A 26,935-nucleotide genomic window follows, 5' to 3' on the forward strand; every position below is an offset into this window, starting at 1 on the left:
AAATTGGAGTGCCCGGACAGGGGTCGCACGCCTCCCTAAAAGTCCCGAAAAACCCCTAAATTTTCGAAGGTGCATTTAGGGGCTCCTAAAAGTCCTTAAAATCCGCGAAAACCTGTCAAGCCCCTAAAAAGGCCTTAAATGATAAAAAAATCAAAGGGAGGACCTCTACCGGCAAAATTCTCCCCCCCAAAAAAATCTTTTATTTAAAAAAAAAATAGCAATCCGTCTGGCGTCTAAAACAGCCGGAAATTGTCAACGGAAGTCACCATGTTGACTATGAGTCGCCATCTTGTCGTCAATATTCCATTGTTCGTTTCCGTGAGTCGGGATTTCACTTCGTCTTCGTTACGTCTTTCATCGATCCAACTTGTATCATGGGGAAGTGCATTTTTCAAGATGCTTGGGTTGAAAGTAAGGAGTTTGGAAGCTGGGTTCGTTGAGATGCAAAAGATCGGCACATGTTTTACTGCCATCTGTGCAAGCAGAGCTACCAGCTAGGAAAGCTGGGCGTCAAAGCGCTGGAGTCGCACCGGAAAAAAAGGAGACACGCTGATTTGACGAGGACTCTCTCATCTTCCGTTGGTATGAATCTGTATCTAAAATATAAAGATAGTGAAGCATCAACTTCAGGCAGTGGTACGAGCAGTGCATGCGCACCAACAGTTGTCCAACCATCGACTTCAACCAGCCAGAACTCAGGCTCTATGAACGTAGTTCAATACACGAAGGCAGACTCGTTAAAGGCAGAGATCGTGTGGACTTAAAAAGTGATCTGCATCCATTAGAGTTACAAATCTTGTGAAAATAATTCGAAAGTGTTTGCAGTCATGTTCCCAGACAGTGACATTGCTAAAAACTACCACTGTGGGGAAAGGAAGACTTCATACCTGGCTACATTTGGCATCGCTGCCACTTTTCGTCTCAACTGCCTCAAAGCCAGAATAGAGACTGACATATCTACGCTTATTGAGAAGGCTGACTGGCTGTGTGAGGAGGCAGAAGAAAAGAGGAATCTGAGGTTTGTCACCGAGGCCAATGCACTCAGATGCAGAGCAAAGGACAAGAGAGCCTCTTTGGCACCTCTGCAGCAGCAAATAGAGGAGGCACTGGGTAGGCTCAAGGAGCTAGAGTAGGGGTGCTGAGACAGACATCAGTAGAAGACATTTGTGTATATAGTTGCAATTGTAGTTAGAATCCGTTTTTCTGTTTCCTGTTATGTAAAGACGTTGACAATGGTCATATCAATGAGAACTAACACAAGGGGCGACAGGTGATCACTGTCACAGGTACTGAGGTACTGGAACCAAGAACAGCCGATGGCACCATTGGGTGAGTCTTTTTTCCTTACTCTTGATTTCCCACGATGGCCCTAAATTTTTCATGTCAGCCCTAAATTTTTCCTGTCGGCCCCCTAAGAATGGCCCTAAAAAGCCCTTAAATTTTTTGGGTCCGACTGAGTATGAACCCTGCCATGGCTTTGAGGCTCCAGCTAAAAACTGTCCGAGCCATTATCCATAAATTGAGAAAACTGGGAACAGTGGCAAACCTTCCCAGGACTGTACACCTGACTAAAATTACTCCCAAGAGTGTGACAACAGTGTGAGAACGACTCATCCAGTCCCTTGAACAACATCTAAAGACCTGGAAGCCTCGCTGGCCTCAGTTAAGGTCAGTGTTCATGACTCATGAAAGACACTGGCCAAAAACAGCAACCATGGGAGAGTCCTAGGTGAAAACCCCTGCTGTCAGCAAAGAATACAAAGGCTCGTCTCACATTTACCAAACAACATCTTGATGATCCTCAAGACTTTTGGAGAAACAATCTGTGGACTGATAAATTGAAGACTGAACTTTATGGAAAAAGTGCAGCCCGTTACATCTGGGGTACAGGACAGTGATCGGAAATAAATCAGAAAGTCCAAACTCAGAATGACAGAATGGGAAAAAAAAAAAAGGTTTGGAACCTTGGAACCAAGTCAAAGTGTGGATTTAAATTCTATTGAGATGCTGTGGTGTGACCTTAAATGGGCAGTTCATGCGAGAAAACCCTCCAATATGGTGGTGTTCAAACAATTTTGCAAAGAAGAGCGGGACAAAATTCCTCCAGCGTAACGTAAAACACTCACGACCAATTATTGCAAATGCTTGATTTCAGTTATTGCTGGCAAGGGTGGCACAACCAGTTATTAGGATCAAGGGGCAATTACTTTTTCAAAGAGAGTCAGAAAGGTTTGGATTTTTTGTGCCTTAATAAATTGAATTGTCATTTGAACATTGGGTTGCCTTTGAGTGATATTATAATTGGTTTGATGATTTTAAACCTTTGTGTGTGATAGATATAGATATAACCTATAATCAGGAGAGGACAAATATTTCTCACATCACTGTCGTCAGTGAAGTGCATTTTTATTCTTATAGTTAACAATTCCACACAGAAGCCTCAAGTTGTGAAGGCAATGAATTACAGTATCTGTTGGAGGGAAGCCATCGTTAGTGTGTGCACATTCAGAGAAAGACAGAAAGTAGGAAGGGACAGTGGGATGACATTACTGCAAGAGAGAGAGAGCGAGAGAGAGAGAGAGAGAGAGAAGAGAGGGGGAAGGAGGAGGAGCATACAGAGTAAATAAAAATGCAGAGAGGACAGTTCTACTTACATTAGAAAGTTTGTTTAAGTGCAGCAACGAAGCGTATACGGCCTTAAAAAAAGACAAAACAATTACAATTACGATCAAGACAGAGTAGCCTGTGACAGGGTGATCTGACAATTTATGTAGTGGACTACAGACTTAACTTTCTCTCCAAGTGGACAGTGTGACAGGGAGTGAACTCGAAGTTCAGACTTGTTTCCATTCAGAGAGAACAGACTGCCAAACAGCATGGCTGACAAACTGAACGAGGAATCGAAAAGTAATCCAGGGAAAGATGAGCTGGACTGGGGTTATGAGGAAGGTAGGCTGCTCTTCATCATATATATATATATTACCTTTTAAAAGTTTCATTTGTGTTATTTGAGTTTATTTATTCATCCCAATCTTGTACAATGTCATGTATTTTTTTTTATCAGACAAGATGCGTGAATGTTTTTATTTGTCTCACTTTCTCCTTTTTTACTTGCAACCTTTACTGAGGATTATGCTCTGGGGTTTATCTGTAAAACTCTTGACTGTAAGTATAATTATTTTATTATTTATTTAATAATTGTATTTAGTAATTATTAAGATATGAGGCTACATCCATGTATTGTAGATATTAATATGCTGAACAGCATTTTAAAACTAAAAATGTGTATGGATGTGTAAGTATTACAAGTTGAACCAGCTTTCATTTTTAAATGATTTCCCATTTGTTACTAATATCATTTAAATTTATAAGATGATTTTGTAGTATGCTATCAGAAATCCCCATTTAATGAATACATTTTCATTTATATTATTCGCCAGTCCCTTTAACAGATATTACATTTGTTTCTGCTGGGTTTGTACATCCCCTCTAACAAACAGTGAGATTTAAAAGCAAGCAAAACATATGCTTCAAGGAGCTAACCAGGGAGATACAGTCGATTTAAAAAGTTAACATGCCTCTGTTCAGATGGCAGGTTTTTGTTATAAAACAAAATGTGTCCAAGATGAATCACTTCAAAACTAGTTCCACCATTACTGTGACCTTTGTCCTGCGATTGGCTGGCGACCAGTTAAGGTGCTCTTGCCCAGCATCAACTGGGATGGGCTCCAGCATTTCCTGTCCCATATGAGGATAAGCGGTATGGAAAATGAAAGTGAGTTAATGAATGAATAATGTCATCTATGTCTACATCCCAATTTTATAAAAATATTTTTTTGATTATTTTTTTAAACCACATAGTATTTAAGGTGCATCTCATTCACTCGAAGTGAAGTGCACCTCTTCCAGTATGCTTTTCCTGAAGATTTTTTTTTTTTAAAACTAACTGCTCTTTCGAATTGTTTAAGGCTCCATGACAGATAAAGAAAGCAGAAGTTTGAATAGAATTATCGCAGTTGGTCAATTCTGAACACATCCATATCCTAATTATAAGAGGGTGTGCACTCTTGTACAACCACATTATCTGTTGTTTGGTTTTTACTTCCTTTTCGAAAGGTTTAGATGAAAGAACTTATTTGAGTAATGCGTAGAGCTCATTTTAATGGTGGATAAAGTTTTGAAATATTGGTCTTTTTTTTTACATCACAAAAACCAATACTGAAAAGGGGTGTCAAGACCTTTCCTATCCACGATAAAGCCATTAAAGTTAAACCTTGCAAGTTCCAATATTCATTAAAAGAATAACAGCAATAGAAAAAACAACATTTTAACCCTCTCTGGACCAAATAAAATTTTGCAGAGAGAAAAATCTGATACTTTCAGAAAATGATACTTTGGACTTAAAATTTTCGATTATATTAAACCCATTGCAAATTTACCCTTTTATCTTTTTTTTAACTTAAAATTTTAGCTTTTTTTTTTTTAGCTTTTTTTTTTTACCCTTTTAGCTATAAGCCTTAACTCTAATGACAAAGGTATACTCAAAAAATGAAAAAAATATTGACTTTTTCAGCAAATGATGGTCCCGTTGTACAATAACATAACTGCTAAGAAGCCACAAATAAAACAAAAACACAAAGACACCCCCGGAATAAAAGCTTGTTAATGCATGCACTGCTGAGGTCTAAAAGTGATATTGTGCGTAATGTCTTGCATGATATAATTAATAGTGCTTTGTTTGACCTTAAGGACATCCATCCATCCATTTTCTGAGCCGCTTATTCTTACAAGGGTTGTGGGAACTTTCAAGACATATTTTCCAAATGTAATTAGTTTTAATTATTTTCAATATTACATTCAAATGAAAAAAGTCAATTCAACTATATTCCTTTATTGTAATATTATTGTTTTTCAATTTTTGTGTTCTATTTTAATTTCTATACAGCACTTCTTTTTTTTACAGCTGTGTCTTATTATTCTTTTTTTGCGTTCTATAAATATTCAGTTCAGCTCCAAATAATATTTTGTTAAATTCTGAGATGATCAGAGTTATAGGATTTCAACTTGGGAGTTTCCCTACTTTTAATAAATTACCTCTTGTTCTATAGAGACTCAACTGATTGCAAAAATTCAATACAATGTATGTGAGGATGATTTTATTTACTGTATGTCAAAAACAGAAAAAATATAAACCATTTCATATCCAGTAACTTGTCATGAATTCATCAAAACAACAAAATAACCACATTAAAAACGAAAGGAGGTTGGTATTGTATGTTACCCCAGTATGAGACTAATTGACCAAACAGTTGCTGTGCTTTCCCAAGAAAAGCCCCACAGACACAAATAAAACATTGTGTAGCCTTTTAAACACCTATATAAGAACTGTTCAAGCGTTGAATAATTTGTCGTCAAGAGCTCAGTTGCCGAGGAAAGTGGGAATGTGAAGGCCCTCCCACTCGTCACATTCACTCACTGTGTCTGCTTCTGCTGTGGTTGCAAGAAAAACGTATACGGTGGGACTTTCATGCTTTTGCAAAACTTGGAAAATCTGGACCCTTACAAAGTCTTCAAATGTTTTTAGTGTACTTAGATTGACACCATTTCAATGTTTCTTGTTTGCAGTACAGAACATCTATCTAAAAAAATGATCTCCATATACTTTTTGAAAAACAAAGCCTAGAATTTTTATTTACTACAGTGGTTGCCACAAAAATGTAATGTCTCAAGTCTTTATAAATTGGAAATAGCAGAATTATAGGTGAAAGACCAATTTGGTATAAAAAAATCTGTTGATTCTTGTAATTTCAAACTTAAGGTGCAATTTCTAAACTCTTCCAAACTGGCTTGTGTAACTGCCGTCTTTTGCAGCTTCTGCCTCCACTTGATATTTTTTAGTCCAAACGTATGGAGAAGACTTCAGCACAGCCCAATACAGCCCGTGTATTTTGGGTGTTAAATTTGAAGTTGAATAATAACTTTCTTGACTTGCACCTGAAATTATTTCATCATAGCCCCACATGGTCGGTTATATAGAATGATGAAGCAGATAGTGTCTTGTCATATTTTTTTTGTTGCATTATAACTTCTCAAGATAAAATCCAGACTTTCATGTTAAAATTGTTCTAGTTTTACTAATTGAACCAGTTTCCTCCCACATCCCAAAAACCCTGCATTCATCGGGGACTCTAAATTGCCCTGAGGTGTGATTGTGAGTATGACTGTTTCTCTCTATGTTTGTTTCTTTCGGCTTGTCCCTTTCGGGGTCTCCACAGCGTGTCATCTCAGATGAACGCACATATGTTTGGCACAATTTTTACGCCGGATGCCCTTCCTGACGCAACCCTTCTTAGGGAGTGGAGGCCCCAGTGGGATATGAACCCACAACCCCTGGTTTTCCAAACCAGCGCCCTAACCACTGAGCTACGGGGCCTGTGTTGTTTCTCTCTATGTGCGCTGCGATTGGCTGGTAACCAGTTCAGGGTGTACCTTGCCTCCAGCCTGTTTACAGCTGGGATAGGCTCCAGTACTCCCGTGACCCTTGTGAGGAAAAGGGGTTTGGAAAATGAATGAATTCATTTACTAAGTATGTGCAGGTCACTGATTGCGTAGTGTTACACTCACCTGAGTTTGGTATGAGCAGCATGGATTCAGTTCCTACTCAGTGACAGTGTGAATGAGAGTGTGAATGGTTGTCTGTCTCTACGATGTGCCCTGTGACTGAGTGACATCATCACACTCAATTTTTCTCCATTTGTGGTTTGCTGGAGCCCGAAGCCATCAAATGACTTTGTAAACTTTTCCTGACTCACCTTTGCCAAATTTGTGCTTAGTCTTGGTGAATGTCTGATTTAAAAATGGGGGCAATTACCTTTTCACAGAGGGTCAGAAAGATTTGGATTTTTTTTCTGCCTTAATAAATTGAATAGTCATTGAAAACTGCACATTGTATTTCTTTTGGTTGTCTCTGAGTGTTAATAAAATTGGTTTGATGATTTGAAACCTTCAGGAAGAGGAGTCAGGAGAGGGGGTTAATACTTTTTCACTTGTTCACGGCAGTGTAACTCCACCCAAAAGTCCATAAAGTCCTCAGACCTCCACATAAACAATAAGCAGCTTAAATAATAAACTTTCCCTGCAACAGTGGTATCACGTTAACAGCACCAAATGTAGACCCCGCGCTAAAGCGGCACAACGCCATCAGGATCAAAGATGATGTCGAGATCCAGTTCAAGATTGTAGGGCGCCACGTTCCCCAGTACTAGCTCCAGTCAGACCTTAGATTTTTCCTCCTTTGAATCGGCGAGGAGCGCCTACCTCCACTCCATCTGGTATGGGGATGAGGGAGGTTTCTTTAGGCCACTGCTCACTAAATGCATCTGATGATTATCGGCCTGATGAAGACAATAGAACAACCAATTAGTATATTTACAGTATATATATTTGGATCTGAAAATGGACACAGACCTCCATCAAATATAGTTGCTGGCTTGCATATAGTGTTGCCCCAATTTATTTCTCATTTGTAGTGGCAACCATTTTGTGCTTCACCTCTTCATCGTATCCATTTTGTCACAGTACAAGCACACGCACACACACACACACACACACAATCACACACACGCGCGCGCACACACACATACACAAATCTGTTTTTAGGGCTATGGAACAGACCCCACTATTATGACCTATGTTGTTCACTATCTCACAAATCCGGAACTTTAAACTGCAAAGACCGAATTAGTTATTTTAATCATTTAGGGACTTCAATCAATTTGTGCTGTTTTTTTAGAGAATTACTAAATTATATAATAAAAGCCTGACTTGAAACCATTTACGCTGCTTTCAAAACTCGTGCAATTCGCCGCGTATATTTTATTGTGTGAGCTAGGCTAATTGTGAAAACGAGAATAAAAAAATCAGTCAAATTTTGTAGAATTTTGTCAAAAACTGGAATACTGCTGTGGATGGAGTTCGAATCAACAAATGTCGCTTTTTATCCACGAATGGGTTCACCAAAAAAATCCATTTTGTGCATGGGTTTTCCAACCCTAAACCATCAACATTAATCTTCTCACCTCACAGATCCTTTGGGATATTATATCCCTCCATATATTTTAAAACTACCATCGCTGTGGAGTTTGGGAATCTCAACATTTTAGAGTTTGCCACTTTGGGTCCAAAAGGCACTTAAACCTGTTATTAAGATTTGTACACTGGCTGAAGCCAGGGCCTTGAAACCTGTTTAGACGGGACAGAACCTGTCAAGGACTCTAACCCGAGGTGTTAGCGTGTTTTTCAAATATACACAAACAAAAACCAAACATTTTCCATTGTTGTCAATTCTTAAAAAAACATACGTCTCTTTAAAGATGAGGTCACTTAGATTCAAACAACACTGAAAGACTGAAACAAAGATAAAACATCTTTTTACATACCTTTATTTGCTGAGGTTTTCAGATATCTTGGGTTGCTTTCCTTGTATTGTCACCTCCTCATAACCTAGGTGTCTACGGCACCATTTGCTGTATTGTATAATTTTCCATCAAATTTATCAGGGGCATTTAAATTGAGATTTCACAATGTATAATAATAAACAATGGAAACACAGCAAGATATGTATATTGACTGACTTCCCCATAGAAACTTTATTTGCATTGCACGCATGGTAAATAGGCTATTGAAACCAGTTCATGCATTATAAGCTAACTATTTCGAATTGCTATTAATGGATGCCAAAATGACAGTATGCATGATAATGCTTGCTGTACTTGGTGAACAATTTGTGACTTAAACAGCATACAAGATATAATGAGATGTGTTTTGGGTAGCTTCTTTATTTAACAATTTCATCAATAAACCTTACTATTGGAAAATCTGTTTATCCAATCAAAAAACAAATGGTGACCCATTCGTAAGGAACATGTTTTTGGGGGTTTGTACACCAGAAGTGAGTATGATGGTTACACTCGTGGAGAAATTCACTAGATCTTTTCTACCATTACCAAAAATCTAATTTTCCTCTTTCCAATAACTCTTGTTTGGTTTTAGGTGTATTTGATGATTTAGGTAAAAAGAAACAGGAAAATTGGCAATTTAATAATTTATCACTTGAACAATCAGAAGCAAGGGGTAGGGGTACACATGCCTGACTTTGGTGCGGGCAACGCGGGATCGATTCCCGCTCATTAATGGTGTCAATAATGCGACTGACTGGCAAGCAATTCAGGGTGTAGCCCGCCTTTCGCCTAAAGTTAGCACTCCCCAACCATTTGAGGATAAGCAGCTCGGAAAATGACAAGGGGCAATCAGAAGCCTCAGTAGCGTATGGAGGAACTGTACACATCCACAACTGCCTGCCACCTCCTCATCCTGGTCACCAGCCATGTCACACACTACTGTGACATGGTTGTCTTGGTCAATCCAGTACCACCAGCATGCCCAATATGATCCCAAAAGTGTTCAATAAAGATGAACATTCCATCCTCTTTACTCCCAAATTCTGGAATTTGTCACTGATAAACCTTGCACTTTTGGGGAAAGCGTTCCGATCTTGGAAGACAAAAGTTTGTCCCAGGATGTGGAGTTGTGAGATTGCCACTGTTCCCAGTATCTCATCGAGATACCTCTATGTGTGGCGAGAATCCCTTCAATGATGACAAGCCTCATTTTCCAGTGATGGTGATGCTACCTTGCACCATCACACTGCCACCACCAAGAGATGTTACTCTCCAGTGAAGCAATCAGCATCGTGTTCTCTGTGTCATCTCCACACTCTGATCCTAGGATTACACCACCTAAGGGAGAATCTGGAATCCTTGAGTTCAGGTTTCACTGCACATGTTAGCAGCTCAGATCACAGATGGATAGATGGTAAAGCAAAGGAAATTATAATAATTATTATTATTACACTGGAGATTGGCTGTGTGCAGTCTGTTCCGGATTGTCTGCAGAGAGAGCCATAACCCATATTATGCCACACACCCTCATTGCATCTGTAGAAGAGATTCTATTGGACACATATGCTGACTGACATGGGCGTGGTCATCCCTCTGCCTCATGTGTCCCTGGTCCTGGGAGCAGCCTCCACATCTGTGCCTTATCTTCGCTAATTCGACCATGCATATACAGTGAAGAACATAAGTATTCGAACACCCTGCTATAGTGCAAGTTCTCCCACATGGAGGGGTCTGAAATTTTCATTTTAGGTGCATGTCCACTGTGAGAGAGATAATCTAACAAGAAAAATCCAGAAATCACAATGTATGATTTTTTTTTTTTATTATTTTTTTTGTGTGATACAGCTGCAAATAAGTATTTGAACACCTGAAAAAAACAATGTTAATATTTGGTACAGTGGCCTTTGTTTCCAATTACAGAGGTCAAATGCTTCCTGTAGTTGTTCACCAGGTTTGCACACACTGCAGGAGGGATTTTGGCCCACTCCTCCACACAGATCTTCTCCAGATCACACAGGTTTCTGGGCTGTCACTGAGAAACACGGAGTTTCAGCTCCCGCCAAAGATTTTCTATGGGTTTAGGTCTGGAGACTGGCTAGGACACGCCAGAACCTTGATATGCTTCTCACTCCTTGGTTTTCCTGGCTGTATCATGTTGAAAGACCCAGCCACGACCCATCTTCAATGCTCTGACTGAGGGAAAGAGGTTCTTCCCCAAAATCCCACAATAGATGGCTGCGGTCATCCTCTCCCTAATACATTGCAGTCATCCTGTCCTATGTGCAGGAAAAACACCCCCAAAGCATGATGCGACCACCCCCATGCGTCACAGTAGGGATGGTGTTCTGGGATGGAACTCATCATTCGTCTTCCTCCAAACACAGTTAGTGGAATTATGACCAAAGAGTTCAATTTTGGTCTCATCTGACCACAAAACCTTCTCCCATGACTCCTCTGTATCATCCAAATGGTCATTGGCAAACTTAAGACGGGCCTTGACAATGTGCTGGTTTAAGCAGGGGAACCTTCCGTGCCATGCACGATTTCAAACCGTGACGTTTTAGTGTATTACCAACACTCATTTTGGAAAGAGTGGTCCCAGCTCTTTTCAGGTCATTGACAAAGTCTTGTCGTGCAGTCCTGGGCTGATTCCTCACCTTTCTCAGGATCATTGAGACCCCACGAGGTGATATCTTGCATGGGGCTCCACTCCGATTGAGATTGGGTCATGTTTAGCTTCTTCCATTTTCTAATGATTGCTCCAACAGTTTATTTTATTTTTTTTTTACCAAATATGACACCATTTAAAAAGGAAATCAATTTGAAAAGTATAGTATTTCTGTCATTATTACAACAATAAAATGTGTTTTTTCATTATGGTGACACCATCATGATTTGACCATCACTGATGCTATGTAATGGTACAGTCAATGACACAGTTGCTGGTCACTATTGTTACTCCCAAAATTACACATCATGGTGAATGAAGTAATGATGCACGTGTTTTATGAATGTATTCACTCCACATAGGTGTAGAATGGGGACTCCATTACCCAGCGGCCAATGGTGAGTACCAGTCTCCCATTAACTTGAACTCTAGGGAGGCTCAGTATGACCCAGCCCTCCTGGATATCCGCCTGTCACCAAATTACGTGGTGTGTCGTGACTGTGAAGTCATCAATGATGGACACACTGTACGCATCCTTCTCAAGTCAAAGTCAGGTACATACACAGCCCCCACAAACAAGCAGCGAATTGAACTTCCTTTTTCTTCCTCAGTGTGTATTTTCTCACAATTTACTGTGCGGTGTTCAGTGGTCAGTGGAGGTCCATTGCCTAGCGATCATGAATATGAACTTCATGAGGTTCGATTTCACTGGGGGAAAGAGAACCAGAGGGGATCAGAGCACACGGTCAACTTTAAGGCTTTCCCTATGGAGGTATATACACACACATACACAAATACATACGTATGAATGCACGACTATCATGAAACCAGTAGTACTGGTTAGTTACCACTTAGTTATAGTATATGTATACCAAATGGATCTTTCCGACCTGTCAATCACTCGTACAATAATAGCCAATCAGATAGCCACATTGTCTTAACCCCTAGCTTGACATGCCGCTGCCACTATGTTGTCCCACAAGCAATACTGATTGTCAGTAGCGTGCGCTTGGAAAAGTGAATGTTATGAAGAAAATGCTCCTCAGATGCGCTTGGGGAAATGCAATTCTGCTGCAAGAGATCCTGCTAGGTTACAAGGGGCCTGGTTGATTAATTTTCCAAAGCCTAAAACACAGGTGATGAAGTGTCTACGATGAATTAAGGCTTGCAAAAGACCGCACGTACAACTAAATGTGAACAATATCAACAAACACAAGGTTGTAGGTTCAAAGGTAAGTGAGGGAGAAGTATCTTCTCTGAGTTTTATTTTTCATTATTTTCAGTGCTTTATACATTGCAGGAGAACAACTTTCACTTTGTTCGTGTATCACTGACCTGCTGAATGAAGTTTGTAATGTTTTATGCCAAAGAGTCAGGTTAGTGATACGTAAATGCGCAATGTCATGCAAGAGAAATATCTATTTGCCTATTTGTATCACATTAGACTTTTAAGACAGAGCACTAAGTTGCTAAATCAAACTTTTTCATCTGGTACTGACTGAGTTGATCACAATTGTTTCAATGCACTGGTAGAAAATCAAACTCACTTATAAAGACCACAATGATATTACTCATGATCTTTCCAAATAAAAAGTACTCACCCTGCTTTACATGTGCAGTACGATTCAACTATTTTATCCTGTTGGATTTCAATATGACGTTGCATCGATCGCCAACATTTCGCTGTAACTCTGACAGTGCATCCTGCTCCATCCAAAATCTTAATTCCCTGTACATATCTTTGCGTGAAATAGTTGAGACCTCTCTTGGAGAAGTCTGACACATTTGGCAAAAAACATCCCGCAATATTATACGCGATAGAGAATCAAATTCAAACCTGTTCTGTTCAGTTCCCATTTTGGAAGCTTGTGGGACATGGCAACTGTAGCTAAGGGGGCGGAGCTTAAAATCGCCAGTCGGAAAGGTCCATTAGTCCTTCAGACAACACCAAGATTTTTAAAGTCTTTGAACTTTTCAGCTGGTCACTGATAGAAAGACTGCAAAGACTAAGTTTCATACTGAGAACACTGTGGGAGGGTAAAAAGGAAAAACTCACTGGTCTATTCACTAGAGGAGAGCAATTAGTGCAAGTTTCAACTGTTATGTCTTAGTATTAAAGGACTGGTCTCTGAAAGGCCTTTTGTTACTATTGTGAAGTGTCAGATCTTGCTTTAGATGGTTTTAGTTTGAGCTGTTCCATTCTATCCTGTCCAAAGTTGAAAGTTTGTACTATGTAAGCCAAAAATATAGAAATAAAGTACGCTATTTCTTTGGAAGGAAAGTATACAGTAGCTGGAGTCATACAGGTGTAGTACAATCCTGCAACTTTTGAGCCGATGTTAGACATGCTTGTGTCAACCAGGTGAACCATGGCCAAATGATGCAAAACACACTGAATACAGTCCAGTACCTTTTTATTTGTGCTTGTGTTCCAAACAAAACCTGCACCCTGCAGCTGTACAGCGTTCTGTTCAATCTATTGTTATCTGATGCAACATCTACATTATGTGCAGTACATTGATCCATTGATTTGATATATGTAACATTTAAAATATTACCAACAGCCCAGCCTTGGTTGGTATGGCACGACAAGGTTTTTCACTCCTTTTCTTTGTTGATAAGAGCCTTCAGTCATCGCCAGCTGATAACTTCCCACTCATTCAATCACTGCTGTTTTGCACACCTGCTGGCAACAATGACCTTTCAAATTCAGCTTTTATTCGATTGTTTCCCTTTGTAGCTCCATTTGATTCACTGGAACAGCACTTTGTTCAACTCTTTGGACGATGCTCTGGGGAAGAAGAATGGTGTTCTCATCATCGCTCTTTTTGTGCAGGTGAGCAAAACATGAATGTTATTTACACCAGATTTCATTCCAGAACACTTGTCTACCACCTATTTCTTCATTCCAAGATTTTCTTCCATAGAGATGAATGAAAAGCGAATCCATCTGTGAGTGGGTTGGGTGGTTAGCATGATTGCCTCACGTTTTAAGTTTCAGCGTTTGAATCTCTGCTCTAGCTTCCATGCGCTTTTGTCAGCTTTCTGTGATTGCTCTGGATTTTTCCCACTGTTGCAAAATTAGTTAAAAAGGCATATTGTAATCATAGATATATCCTACATTATTATAAATCAGTAATGAATTACTCTTGGTAACATATTTCCAACAAGATTATTTTTAAAATAATCAGCAAAGAAATATCCATCCAACCATTTTCTGTACTGCTTATTGTCACTGGGGTCATGGGCGTGCTTGACCCTATCCCACCTATCTTTGGGCAAGAGGTGGGGCACACCTTGAAGTGGTCTCCAGCGAATATATACACATGCAAACAAAGAACCATTCACACCAATGGGGAATTTTAGAGTCTTCAATTAACCCTGCATGTTTTTGGGATGGGTGAGGAAACCAGAGTACCTGGTGAAAACCTACACAGGCATGGAGAGAACACATAAACGTTACAAAGCCGAGACCAGATTTGAACCGGGGTCCTCAGAAATGTGGTGCAGTTATGATATCACCATGACACCAAAAAAAACATATTCAAGGCAGCAAAAATTGACAAAATCATTAAAATTTCTCCGACAAGATCCCATGCCACCATTGTCAGGCCTTCAAGTTAACATGACGAAACATAAAACCGAGTATAACATGTCTGTGGAACGGTGGGGCAGCTGTAAAGCGTTGGTCTCACAGTTCTGAGGACGTGGGTTAAATCCCAGCCCTCCCTGTGTGGAGTTTGCATGTTCTCCCCATGCCTGCGTGGGTTTTCTCCGAGCACTCCGGTTTCTTCCTACATCCTAAAAACATGCAACATTAATTGGACACTCTAAATAGCCCCCACGTGTGATTGTGAGTGCGGGTGTTTGTTTCAATGCCCCCTGCGATTGGCTGGCAACCAGTTCAGGGTGTACCCTGCCTCCTTCCTGTTGACAGCTGGGATAGACTCCAGACTCCCTTGTGAGGATAAGCGGCTCAGTGCTGGAGCCTACCCTCAGCTACTTTCAGGCAGGAGGGGAGTACACCCTGAACTGGTTGCCAGTCGATCGCAGGGCATATATAAACAAATAACCATTTGCACTCATATTCACACCCATGGGCAATTTAGTCTCTCCATGTTTTTGGGACGTGGACGAAAACCCACGCAGCCACGAACATGCATACTCCACACAGGCGGATTGAACCCAACCCGGGTTCAGAACTGTGAAGCCAACGCTCTACAGTTGCACCACCATGCAGCCCAACTAACATTTTCATCATATACTATATACGTATATATGAGCTCCCCGTGCCTGCGTGGGTTTGAAGGGCATCAGATCCCAAAACAAAGGAAAATAGCAAGTATCACAAAAATCTTGGTTTCCATAACTCCCATGCCCCAATGCAACAGTGAATAACGACAGTGATTCAAGCAAAAGGATTCTAACCAAGTATTGAAGATGAACGTATCGTTTTGAAAGTACCATATTTTAATCGATTTAATGGGAGTCCATTTTTGCGAATAGGTCTGTATGTGTCACGACCCATCGGTACGTAGGGAGGACCCAAATGCAGGACTCCGGAGACGCAAAGGTAGTTCGGAGAAGTGTTTAGTCGGTCCAAAGTCAGGGATCAGGCAGACAGTTAAGTGGGGCAGCGGTCATCAGGACGTCGGACACATAGAGCAGGTCCGCGGGCAGGCAGGTGACGGTACAGGAACGATCGATCACAGAAGGCATGAGTATCAAAGACGTCAGGCTTATGGGGTCGGTCAGAGGACAGGCGGAGGTCGGTACACCAGGGTTGACGATCAAGAGTACGGGAGTGCAGGAACGGGGCATGAGTTGCAACGATCTGGCGAAGACCAGTCGTCCCCTGGGTCCTATAAATACAGATCAGCGCCGGTGCACTGGGACCCACCCGGCCAGGGCTGAACCGGCAGGACCATGACAGTATCTGCATATAATAAATCAGCCTGTAACCTGGAGCAAGTCACGAATGTAAGCTAACAACCAGTGTTAGCAAACCTAGCTTCAAAATTGCATCTGTACAATGAGATATAAAACTTGAAATATATACACTGTATTTCCAACAGACGGATGGATGGATGGAAGCGTGAGCTATGATGTGCTCGATCCAGACGTTACCACACTATGTGGCAGTGGTGCGTACTGTCGTGCATGACCTTTGTCCTATCGCTTGCATTGAATTGCTTGCAATGAAGGGCCTACTTCACATTTTTTTTCTTTTTACCAAGAGTCAATGGGGAACAATATCTATGCCCCAGAGGGGATATTGAATCACTAAAACTGACAATAGCAGTTAATGAAACTAATTTTGTCATCATTACTTGAATACTTTTTTTTCCCTGCTCATCTAAAAGTGATCTACATTCAAAACATTTTTATTTTACCTTTATTATCTTTCATATACATTAACCTGAGTATAATTACATTAAAAAACGAAGTTTTTCAATGACTAATAATGAGAGATGTATGGTGTAATCTTAGGAAGTACAGTAAAGTGAGGAAAGAAGATTGGTGAAGGCGAGTAAACTTCATGCACCACAAATATCGTCAATACATTCTGCTACTCTTAATTAATAATTATTGCTGTGTTTTTGTTCCCTTTTGTCCTACAATATCTATGAACTGTTTTTTTTTGTTTTAAAACTATATCAATACGAAACATGTATCACCAGCTGTGCCCCCCCTTTTTTTTTACGTAGTTGGTATTTTATAATGTCGTGTTTTTCCTTCCTTCAATTGTATGAGTTTTGTTATCTGAGGAAGGGAACGTGTTTTCACATGATTAGCTGGAATCCTTTACAATCGTCTACCAAAGATACAGTGTTCCTTTGTTTGACCTCTCAAATCTGCAATGTATCAACAGATTGGTAAAGAGCATCTGGGTCTGAAAGCCATCACAGAGGTTCTACAGGATCTGCAGTACAAGGTGAGACTGACACAGTACAGGTCAGCACGGGTTAAATGCCATGTTGTACCGGATGAAGACACAATCAAGAGCTCTTTTCCAAAACTATTACATTTACTTATACACGCTCACACATTTTATGAATGCTAACCCTATCCGGTTTTGAAAAGAGCCTTTCAAATAGAAAAGTTATTGTGTGACGATAGTTTAGGATACATTGTTCGTTTGTTTGTTTTTGTTTTTTTCATTAGGGGAAGAGCAAGATAATTCCCTGTTTCAATCCGAACACTTTGCTGCCTGGTGAGCAAAACAACAGTCAGTAATATTAAAATGTGCAAATGGATGGAATAATTGTCTCAAATAAAAAAAAAAAGCTCATAATAATGTGATGTTCAGTAATATACACTGCATTGCAATAATTTATTATATTTTGCCATTAGACCGTGTGCAGGATTATTGGGCAAGTTAGTATTTTGACCATATCTTGACTGTAGGCATATTTCTTTCACTCGTAGCTGGATTGACTGGCATACTTAAGGGCTTTAAGCATAAAGGCTACGTCACACCATGACGTTCTGGTCAACGTTCTCTGAACATTTCAATCGTTCTATTTTTCAGCATTCTCAAATGAGGATGACACATCTGCCGTGTGATTAACGTGTGTGTAATGCATGACTAACGTGTGTCTAATGCACGAGAAGCGTGTAACAGCGACCAAATAAGATACCCCTAAAAACCATTAGCGTGTGCTAACGTGTCACTGGTGCGCGACGAGCGATTTGTCAACGTTAGACGAGTGTGTTGTGTGACTAACAGGTGAATAACGAAAGATTAGCATTTTGCTGGCGTGTAATTTTTACAGTGGAGCGAGAACGAAAACGTTGGAAATTTCATAGTCACTTCAGTTGTTCTCGTGAGTTTGAACAGTCACCATCATGCCGCCTAGATGAAAAAAAGGTGGTGTGCCGACTTCAGCAACTAGCACTGCAAGTAATAATGCAAAGCCTCTTTCACTAGCAATGTCTTTGGAGGAAAAAGAACACCAGGAGGAAGAGCACGTCCGAGAAGTAACGCACCACGTGACACCCCCTGGAGACCCTAAACACCATGAAAACCCCAGTGATGACGGTCCGACGGTAACAAACGATAAGTAACAACCAAGTAACGCTAGAGTAACGACTGACTAACGATAGCCAAACTCGTGCAACGCTCGGCGAACGTTAGTAAAACTTTCCACGAACGTTCTTGAATGTTCTGCAACGTTTAAAATTAAACGTTGATGAATGCTGGTCTTGGTGAGAACTTTTGTGCATCTTCAAAACTTTTTTTCCAGACCGGCGTTCTCCGCCGATTCCCAGCGATCATTGACGTTTACTCGCGTTCAAACAATGCCTTTCTAGCGCTATCCCGGCGACCATGGGCGACTACCAACGTTTCCTCAAACGCTATAGAACGTTGACCAGAACGTCATGGTGTGACGGGGCCTTAACAGGTGCTTTATATTTGTGTAATGAGTGTGGGTGTGGCCTCAGGAGATCAACATGCCACCCGGTCTGTAGAAAGGTTTGAAAAATTATTAGGTAGCTTCTTCTATTTCAGCAAACTAGCCAAAGAAGACATTGAGTTGACGCTGAAAGGTCAAACATGATCTAAAGAGATATGCAGCACTTTGAAAAATTTCACATTTCTCGACAGACCAAATGACTGCGGCTGCATCATTAACGGGCACAGAGCTCCACTTCTACTCAGACGCCAGCAATGTGGAGGTGGGATACTGTTATGTACTGGTATTATTAAAGATGGACTCGAAATCAGTTTCTGGTTCATGATTCTCACTTAAACAAACAAAAATAGAAAATTGAGGTGTGAAAATGCGTAATTAATCTGCATGCAGCGCGGTGACCAACTCGCATATGGGCCTTGCAGTCCTGAGGACCCGGGTTCAAATCTGTGTGGAGTTTGCATGTTCTCCCCATGCTTGCGTGGGTTTCTGGGTACAGTACTTTGATTTTCTCCTACATCCTAAAAACATGCATGATTGGTTAATCATCCATAGATATGAATGTGAGTGTAAATGGTTGTTTCTATGTGCCCTGCGATTGGGTGGCGACCAGTACAGGGTGTCCCCCATCTCCTGCTCACAGTTAGCTGGAATAGGCTGCATCTTACCCTAATGAGGGTAACCGGTGAAGAAAATGAACAATCCTGAGCACCAGTAGTTCCCTAATTATTGTTCACATTTTGATATTCTCCAAAGAAAGCCAAAACCTCTTGTACTTTTTTTAGGCTTAGTAGTATTTTGGGTGAAACTAAAGGACTGTGTCTGTGAGTAATCCTCAAAAAAAGAAACTTGCTTAATAATTTTGCACACGCTGTCAAGTCAAGTCCACTCAAAATTGTGATGACCTCACTCTAATACCCTAGAATTGTTCTTGCCACTTAGAACGACTTATTATGACTTGTATTCACAGCTTCATTTTCCCTCAGATCCATTATTGAGAGATTACTGGGTGTACAAAGGATCTCTGACAACACCGCCTTGTAATGAGAATGTGACCTGGATCCTCTACCGCTACCCTCTCACTATATCACAATTACAGGTATATACTTGTGTAGTACATTCATCCATTTGTCATGCCAATTGTCATTATTTGATCATGAGAGTAGGGTGTTTCTAATATCAAATGAGTCAGATATAATAAGAAACTGATTGGGATCAGATTATATATACTGTACAGTCAACATGGATATAGATTCAAATTAAAAATTCTTCTTCTTTTCCCATTGGCTTGTCCTGTTCGGGGTCGGCACAGCATGTCATCTTTTTCCATCTAAGCCAAGCCTCCCGCATCTTCCTTTCTAACACCAACTGCCCTCATGTCTTCACTCACAACATCCATCAACCTTCTCTTTGGTCTTCCTCTTGCTCTTTTGGCTGGCAGCTCCATCCTCAGCCCCCCTCGACTAATATACTCACTCTCGCCTCTATACATGTCAAAACCATCGAAGTCTGTTCCCCCGAACCGCGTTTCCAAAACATCCATCTTTGACTGTCCCTCTAATTAGCTCATTTTTAATCCTAATTTCTGTCACTTACAGCTCTGCTTCCTGTTGTCTCTTAAGTGCCACTGTCTCTAATCTCTACATCAAGGCTGGCTCACCACTGTTTTATAAACTTTGCCCTTCATCTTAGCAGAGACTCTTCTGTCACATACCACACCAGACACCTTCCGCCAGCTGTTCCAAGCTGCTTGGACCTGTTTCTTCACTTCCTTACCACACTCACCATTGCTCAAGATTGTTGACCCCGAGTATTTTAAGTAGTCAACCCTCGCTATCTCTTTTCCCCTGAGCCTCACTCTTTCTCCTCCACCCCTCTCATTCATGGACGTATATTCTGTTTTTCTTCAACTAATCTTCATTCCTCTCCTTTCCAGTGCACGCCTCCATCTTTCTAATTGTTCCTCCACCTGCTCCCTGCTTTCACTGCAGATCACAATGTCATCTGTGAACATCATGGTCCAAGGGGATTCCAGTCTAACATCATCCCTAAACCTATCTGTTACAACAGCAAACAGAGGGGCTCAGATCTGATCCCTAATGTAGTCCCACCTGAAATTCTTCTGTCGCACCTAGGGCACACCTCACCACTGTTCTGCCACCCTCATATATGTCCTGTACTATTCTAACATATTTCTCTGTCACACCAAACTTACACATGCAGTACCACAGTTCCTCTCTTGGTACTCTGTCATAGCCTTTCTCTATAACCACAAAGACACAATGTAGCTCCTTCTGACCTTATCTGTACTTTTCTACGAGCATCCTCAAGGTAAATAACGCTTCAGTGGTACTTTTAGGCAAGAAACCATACTGTTGCTCTGAGACATTTCTGTCCCGAGACGAGCCTCCACTCCTCTTTCCCATAACTTCATTCATCAACTTTATTCCTGTATAGTTCCCACAGCTCTGCACATCGCCTTTGTTAGAAATGGGGACTAGCACACTATTTTTTGGGGCCAGTGAGTGTTTATGCATGAGCTTTTAGCATCTTCTGCTTCACATTTAATTAGTTGCTCAGCTGACTTTATTCAAGAAATTACTTCCAGATGGAACAGTTATGTTGTGTTTAGCTTCAATTTCTGCAGGTAGGGTCTGTCTTCAGGTGATCACATTACATTCTCATCTTATTACTATGTCAACGTACACTGTATCCTGTCTGTAGTGGTCCTCTTATTTTCTCACAGCTTCTCTTACTTTGTACATAAACACGAAGCGCTGACAATAGCCTAAGGAGCTCCTAAGTGTACTGCAAATATTTGGAGTACGGAAGCTCATATTCCGCTTTGTGAAGTCAAATAAACATGATCTCCTTACATAGGCCAAAATGTTAACACCTTCTTTTGTGAAGTAGTGATAATTCTTCAATTCAATACGTACTTTATATTTATGTAATGCTGTAGCTGTCCTTAAAGTACAAAATTAACGTGTATGAATAATGGGTTTTTTGTTTTGTTTTTTTTTTTTACATTCACGGGCAATACATCATCAGTCCCTGGTTTTCTATTCAAACAGCAGTGTGGGCATGTGTTTAGTATTCTACATTTTGAAATGTCTTACTGACCAAACCTTCCATGCCTTGATGTTGGGACTTACCACCTGCAATTCATTTTCCCCACATGTATTTTTTCCCTTTTTATCTTTGCAGATTGAGGAGTTTCGGAGGTTACGTTCACATATAAAAGGCGCTGAGCTACCAGAGGGAAATGATGGGATGTTGGGAGATAATTTCCGCCCCACTCAACCACTGAGCGATCGGACAGTTAGGGCGGCTTTCCAATAATTCTCACTTTTGACTGCCAACTTGAAAAATAACCCCTCAAGAAAGAAACATTGAAGGTAACAAGTATTTGAGCCCATCCAATGTTTTTTCAAAATGTCACATTCTTTTTCTTTAAAATACAGAATAATAACGGTTGGGATCTTGTCCCTGAGCAGTTCAGTCCTCTGGAACCACTTTATAATGGATCAAGTCCCAGAAGATCTAGCCCAGTTCACTTACTAATCTGGCACCAGCCTATATACAGTTTTTTTTAGTACAAAAGGATTCTGAATGTACAGCACTGCTGAAGCACTGTGACAGAAAGCAAAGGGAGGACATTTCAATCTTAGAGGAAAGAAGACTAAAACTGCTTGTTTAGTGCTAATGCAAGCTCATAAACATTAAAAATACAGAACTATGCTCTATCATTGTCAATATACCTCTAATCTTCAGAACGACCTGGACTAAAGAGTTTAGTGAGAAGAGAGGGAGAGGAGATTTAAGATGAAAGCTAGCAGGCTTCTGTAGTGTAAAAGAAATATGGAATGAGTGGAAACAGTGTGAGGTAAGGTGAGCAAAACAGACGACTGTTGTTTATAATGGAAGTTGATACTGATCTGGTTGCACCAGGACAAATGCAACTGTGAAGAACAGTTTTTTTTTTTAAGTGTACAAGTTGGTGAGGAGGGATGGGATAGCAGGGAGGTGAGATCGACAAGTTGCCTTAGAAAATGTGACTTTGTTTTGTTATGCTGACCCAATTAGACTGGCTGTAAAGAATGCAAAAAATACTTTGCCCATTACAAATATGTGACAGAAATCTTATTTTCAAAAAGACCACACAGGTTAGATTGTATACTATTCATTGTGTACTACACGGTCTTTCCTCAAAGAGGTTATCCCACTTCTGACTTTGCAAATGTTCAGTACATAAATATTCATTACCCCGTATTCATAACCAGCCTTGAGTTGACATACACTGTATTAAATGGAGCAGCAAATTTTTTTTCAACCAATATCTTGGTCCACTTATGCAAGCACCAATTAACTTGAAATTGCATGATACGATCATACTGAAGCGTCTCTTCTCATTAGATAATTCTGCGAAATTTCCAATACATCTTAAACACCAGAGAAAGTCTCTGAAAAATATATTTTAAGTTTGACACACATCTGACAACAATATTATTAACAAGCCAAACACATCTGGGGGGGAAAAAAATCACGTGTGGACTCAGACTTCAAAATGATCAAGAAGTGCAATGTTGCCAATGCTGTGGGCGTGCGACCAAATGCTCTGAAAACTCCAACCCTTGGAACTTTCACATCTTAAATATATGCCTACACTCCCAGATCTGAAGCTCAAACAGGAGAATTCCAAGTGATGCACATTACATTTTCTCATGGGCTGTAGTTCGGTGCAAAATCAGTGCAAAAACATCAGTCACAACCCATCCCCCTATTCGAAGGTGGAGGGAGGCTTGTGTACAGGGGTATCCAGAGTAACGGTACCAAGCCTGGGCAATAAGTATGCTCAAACATGCTTGGGGCTTCTCACCAGGGGCAACGAAAAAGTCAGGTTGAGCTGTGTATTGAGGTTAGCCTGAATACATCCCGACTAGAGCCTCCAAAACAAATATACAGTATGAGTGGTGGTATACACCCTGGGTTGGTTGTCATTCAATTGCAAAACATGCACACACAAGCACAATTGCCTCATAGTTGTGGAAGCCAAGATTTCCTGGAGGCTTGCTGTGAGTTCTTTGTTTTTGCATCTGGTTTCCCACATTTTTTTCAGTTTACCAGCACCTGCATTGATCATTGCACCCCAAATCAAGTCTGAATATTTCACACTGAACCTCAAGCAATTTGGGTTTTGTTCTTCACTGGTCTCCCTCCAAACCCTTGGACCTTGATTTCTGAATGCAAGGCATACTTTACTTTCATGGGAAAGTAGGCCCTTGGTCCACTGGCCAACAGACCAGCCCTTCTCCTTGGCCCGGTTGAGACGCTTCCTATACTAGCTCGGTCTCAGAAGCGGCTTGACTTGAAAACCCGACTCTTGTAGCCCATCCCCTGGATTCGTCTGAATGTGGTGGTTTTGAATGTGTGACTCCCACATTATTCCACTCTTTCTGGACCTCTGATAAATTCTTGAATCTTCTCTGTTTGATAATCTACTGAAACCAATGTCATCTCTTTTACTGGCGTATCTTCTCCTGACAGATTTTGTCCTTCCACTAGCTTTTCCATTGTTATACTTTGACACAACACTCTGTGAACAGCCACCCTCCATAGATATGAACTTTTATGGTTTACCCATCCCATTGAAGGCATCAATGATTGCCTTCTGGCCAATTGTCAACTCTGCAGCCTTTCCTATATTGAGCCCAACTGAGACAATTGAAGCGAACTGAAGCAATTTAAAGACACCTGGGGAAACCTGTGCAGGTACTTTAAGTTGAGTAGATGATTGTGTGAAAACATATATTATATGTTTAAAACATTTATGGCCTGCAAAAGTTAGCCTGATTTCTTCATGCATCCATTTTGTTAGCCGTTTATCCTCACAAGGGTTGTGGGAGTGCTGGAGGCTATCCCAGCTGTCAACAACAAGGAGGGCAGTGTACACCCTGAACTGGTTGCCAGCCAATCGCAGGACACATAGAGACAGGCAACAGTCACACAATCACACCTAGGGGCAATTTAGAGTGTCCAATTAATGTTGCAAACCAACGCAGGCATGGGACGAACATGGAAAGTCCACACAGGGAGGGCTGGGATTTAACCCGGGTCCTCAGAACTGTGAGCCCAGCGCTTTCCAGCTGCTCCACCGTGCCACATTGATTTCTTCACACTATTCCAATATATTATAAATTATTTACGTTGTGGGCCCTGAATCTATAATCTATAATCTTTGAAAGTTAAACTTTTTGCATGGAATTGTGGAAATGAACTTTTCCATGATATTCAAATTTTTGGGGAAATGGTCTGTATATATGTATATACTGTGTGTATGTGTGTGTATGTATGTATACATAAATCAAACAAGGAACAGGGAAACACACAGGGAAAACGCATGAGCTGAGGGCCGAAGGGACTGGGTGAGGCAGATGTGGCAACCAAAAACTTCAATGTGTTTTCCATGAGCAGCCTTGCATGGGAATAGTATTGCTACTATTAGCAGTAATAATCATCATCATAATTAACCCTAGAGAACCCATGGGGTCACATATGACCCAGTGTAATAAAGGGGCCACTGCATTGACACAACACAGTTACTCTTTTTACCCTTAAAGCCCAACGTCTCACGTGTCTACATTAAATGCATTGCTTTTTCGGTAGTTAAGGCCCACTGGGTCATATGTGACCCATTATCTAAACCGGAAGTAAATAAGTACAGTTTTCCAAATGTGATATTTTTGTGTTCCTTTGATGCGTAGTGATTACTATAGTTAGTACAGAAAATTTTAAAAGAGGATTTGGATGTCTTGGGTTCTATAGGGCTAATAGTTACTTCATATAGAATGAATATGCTGTACAGTAACATACAAATCTGAAAATAATTCTTGTCCCTGTCTAATTCTTTGTCTACAGTACTAAAATGATGGATGCTTGAACACGTCTCTAAGAATTTTTATTTTTGTCCCCATAAACGTTTTTGAACTCTTTGCCATATGGTTACCTTTTAAAATACTGAAGTAACTTTTAATGCTCCATTTCCCATTATTCAAACTGAAATATCAGAACTGTATGAGCAATAAATGTTTGCCGTACTCCCTTTGTGTCTCTCTGCCCACCGGTTTTCCTCCCCTTTTAAGCCTGAGCTCACATCTGATTTGACTTTCAGCTTTCCTTAAAGTCTGATGCATATTTTCTTTTCCTGACAACAGGGAAGAAAGAGGTGATTGAAAGATGAGCATGAAAAGAGGGAAGAAAAGAGCTGTAATGTCTCTCTCTCTTGAATATGTGGCTACCTTTTTTTTATCATCACAAATGCAGTTAAATTGAAGAGCAATGATTAAAGAAACAAAGCAGCTCTCTTGCATATGACCCATATTATATTGAATGTAGTTTTAGACATAATATCTATGTGAGCTGCAGTAAATAGATTGAGTAAGATTCATGTGTTGCTATTCAAAAGTCTCATGTTATATATGAACAAGTAACAAACACCCTTGTCTTCTTGAAGGGGAGATGTACATGTACAATTTACTTGTTGGTTTAATTGTCTATGGACTGCTTCCCCACCCATTAAGTGTGAAATTAAACAACTAAGTACAATAAGTCTTTTGTTGTTGTTTATTTGTATGTGTCTGCAAATGAGTTCACTGGATGCAGAGCCGAAGCCACTTTTTAACGGTCAGAGTCCAGCCACTGGACTACAGTACATTGTTTTAAACACGATTATGCAGAGGCCATTATGAACTAGAAGCACCTACATCCCTACCAGGGGCGACACGTCAAAAACCAAAAGATGGATTTTGGTTTCTATGAATACTCAGATTGAAATTTTCAACAGCTTAGTACACCAAATGTGAAGTAAGGCAAAGACATATAAAAAAAGATCATTGGAGCAGTAAACTGATTTACACACGATGTCCTGCCAAACCAAAACCCAAGGGTCCTCAAGTCCATACAAAGAGCAGTTGTGACTGAAAGTAATGATACATACAGGACAGTGATTCCCAAACAGTGTGCCATGCGCGCTCTTCTGATGTCCTGTGGGAAATTTTCAAATTTCTCTTAATTGGTTAAAATATTATTTACAAACAAAAGATTTTCCATCTATGGCAGCAGTGTATAATGACAGAGATAACAAATAATTGCTTTTTTATTAGATGGCAGAAAGTCTATAACTAACTTGTTCATCCACTTTTTTTTGGCAGCATGGTAGTGCAACTCGTTAGAGCAGGGGTGTCAAACTCAAATTCACAGAGGGCCAAAATTATAAATTGAACAAAGCTGCGGGCCAAGGTTGAACAAATGAACCTTTTAATATGGAACCAGACAAGTGTGTAATGCTTGTAATACCGGCAGGCCAGCTCTAATATTAATTTTAAATTGCCTCG

General features: G+C 40.4%; 1 protein-coding gene and 1 non-coding gene across 11 annotated transcripts; one reads left to right on the forward strand and one right to left on the reverse strand.

Moving 5' to 3' along the window:
• The first annotated feature begins 294 nt into the window (after positions 1 to 294).
• On the forward strand, positions 295 to 26,129 carry ca8 (carbonic anhydrase VIII). Of its 10 annotated transcripts, none has more exons than XM_061838961.1 (10): positions 295 to 2,949; positions 11,490 to 11,681; positions 11,775 to 11,899; positions 13,868 to 13,963; positions 17,000 to 17,062; positions 17,293 to 17,341; positions 18,737 to 18,807; positions 18,936 to 19,035; positions 19,529 to 19,641; positions 21,750 to 26,129. In XM_061838961.1, the coding sequence occupies exons 1-10, from the start codon at positions 2,877 to 2,879 to the stop codon at positions 21,882 to 21,884; spliced, it is 1,017 nt and encodes a 338-aa protein (XP_061694945.1). In that variant the 5' UTR covers positions 295 to 2,876; the 3' UTR covers positions 21,885 to 26,129. The 10 variants fall into 10 exon arrangements, 9 of the variants coding, with proteins under 9 accessions (XP_061694945.1, XP_061694942.1, XP_061694943.1 ...); XM_061838958.1 differs by having other exon boundaries at positions 295 to 1,329; positions 2,855 to 2,949; positions 11,490 to 11,899; XM_061838959.1 differs by having other exon boundaries at positions 295 to 1,110; positions 1,224 to 1,329; positions 11,490 to 11,899.
• Positions 6,361 to 6,433, reverse strand: trnas-gga (transfer RNA serine (anticodon GGA)). The gene has a single exon. It is a non-coding gene; the product is annotated as a tRNA-Ser (tRNA).
• Positions 26,130 to 26,935: the final 806 nt, after the last annotated feature.

This window comes from Syngnathoides biaculeatus, chromosome 13 (genome assembly GCF_019802595.1).
Source record: "Syngnathoides biaculeatus isolate LvHL_M chromosome 13, ASM1980259v1, whole genome shotgun sequence".
NCBI classification, from domain to species: Eukaryota; Metazoa; Chordata; class Actinopteri; order Syngnathiformes; family Syngnathidae; genus Syngnathoides; species Syngnathoides biaculeatus.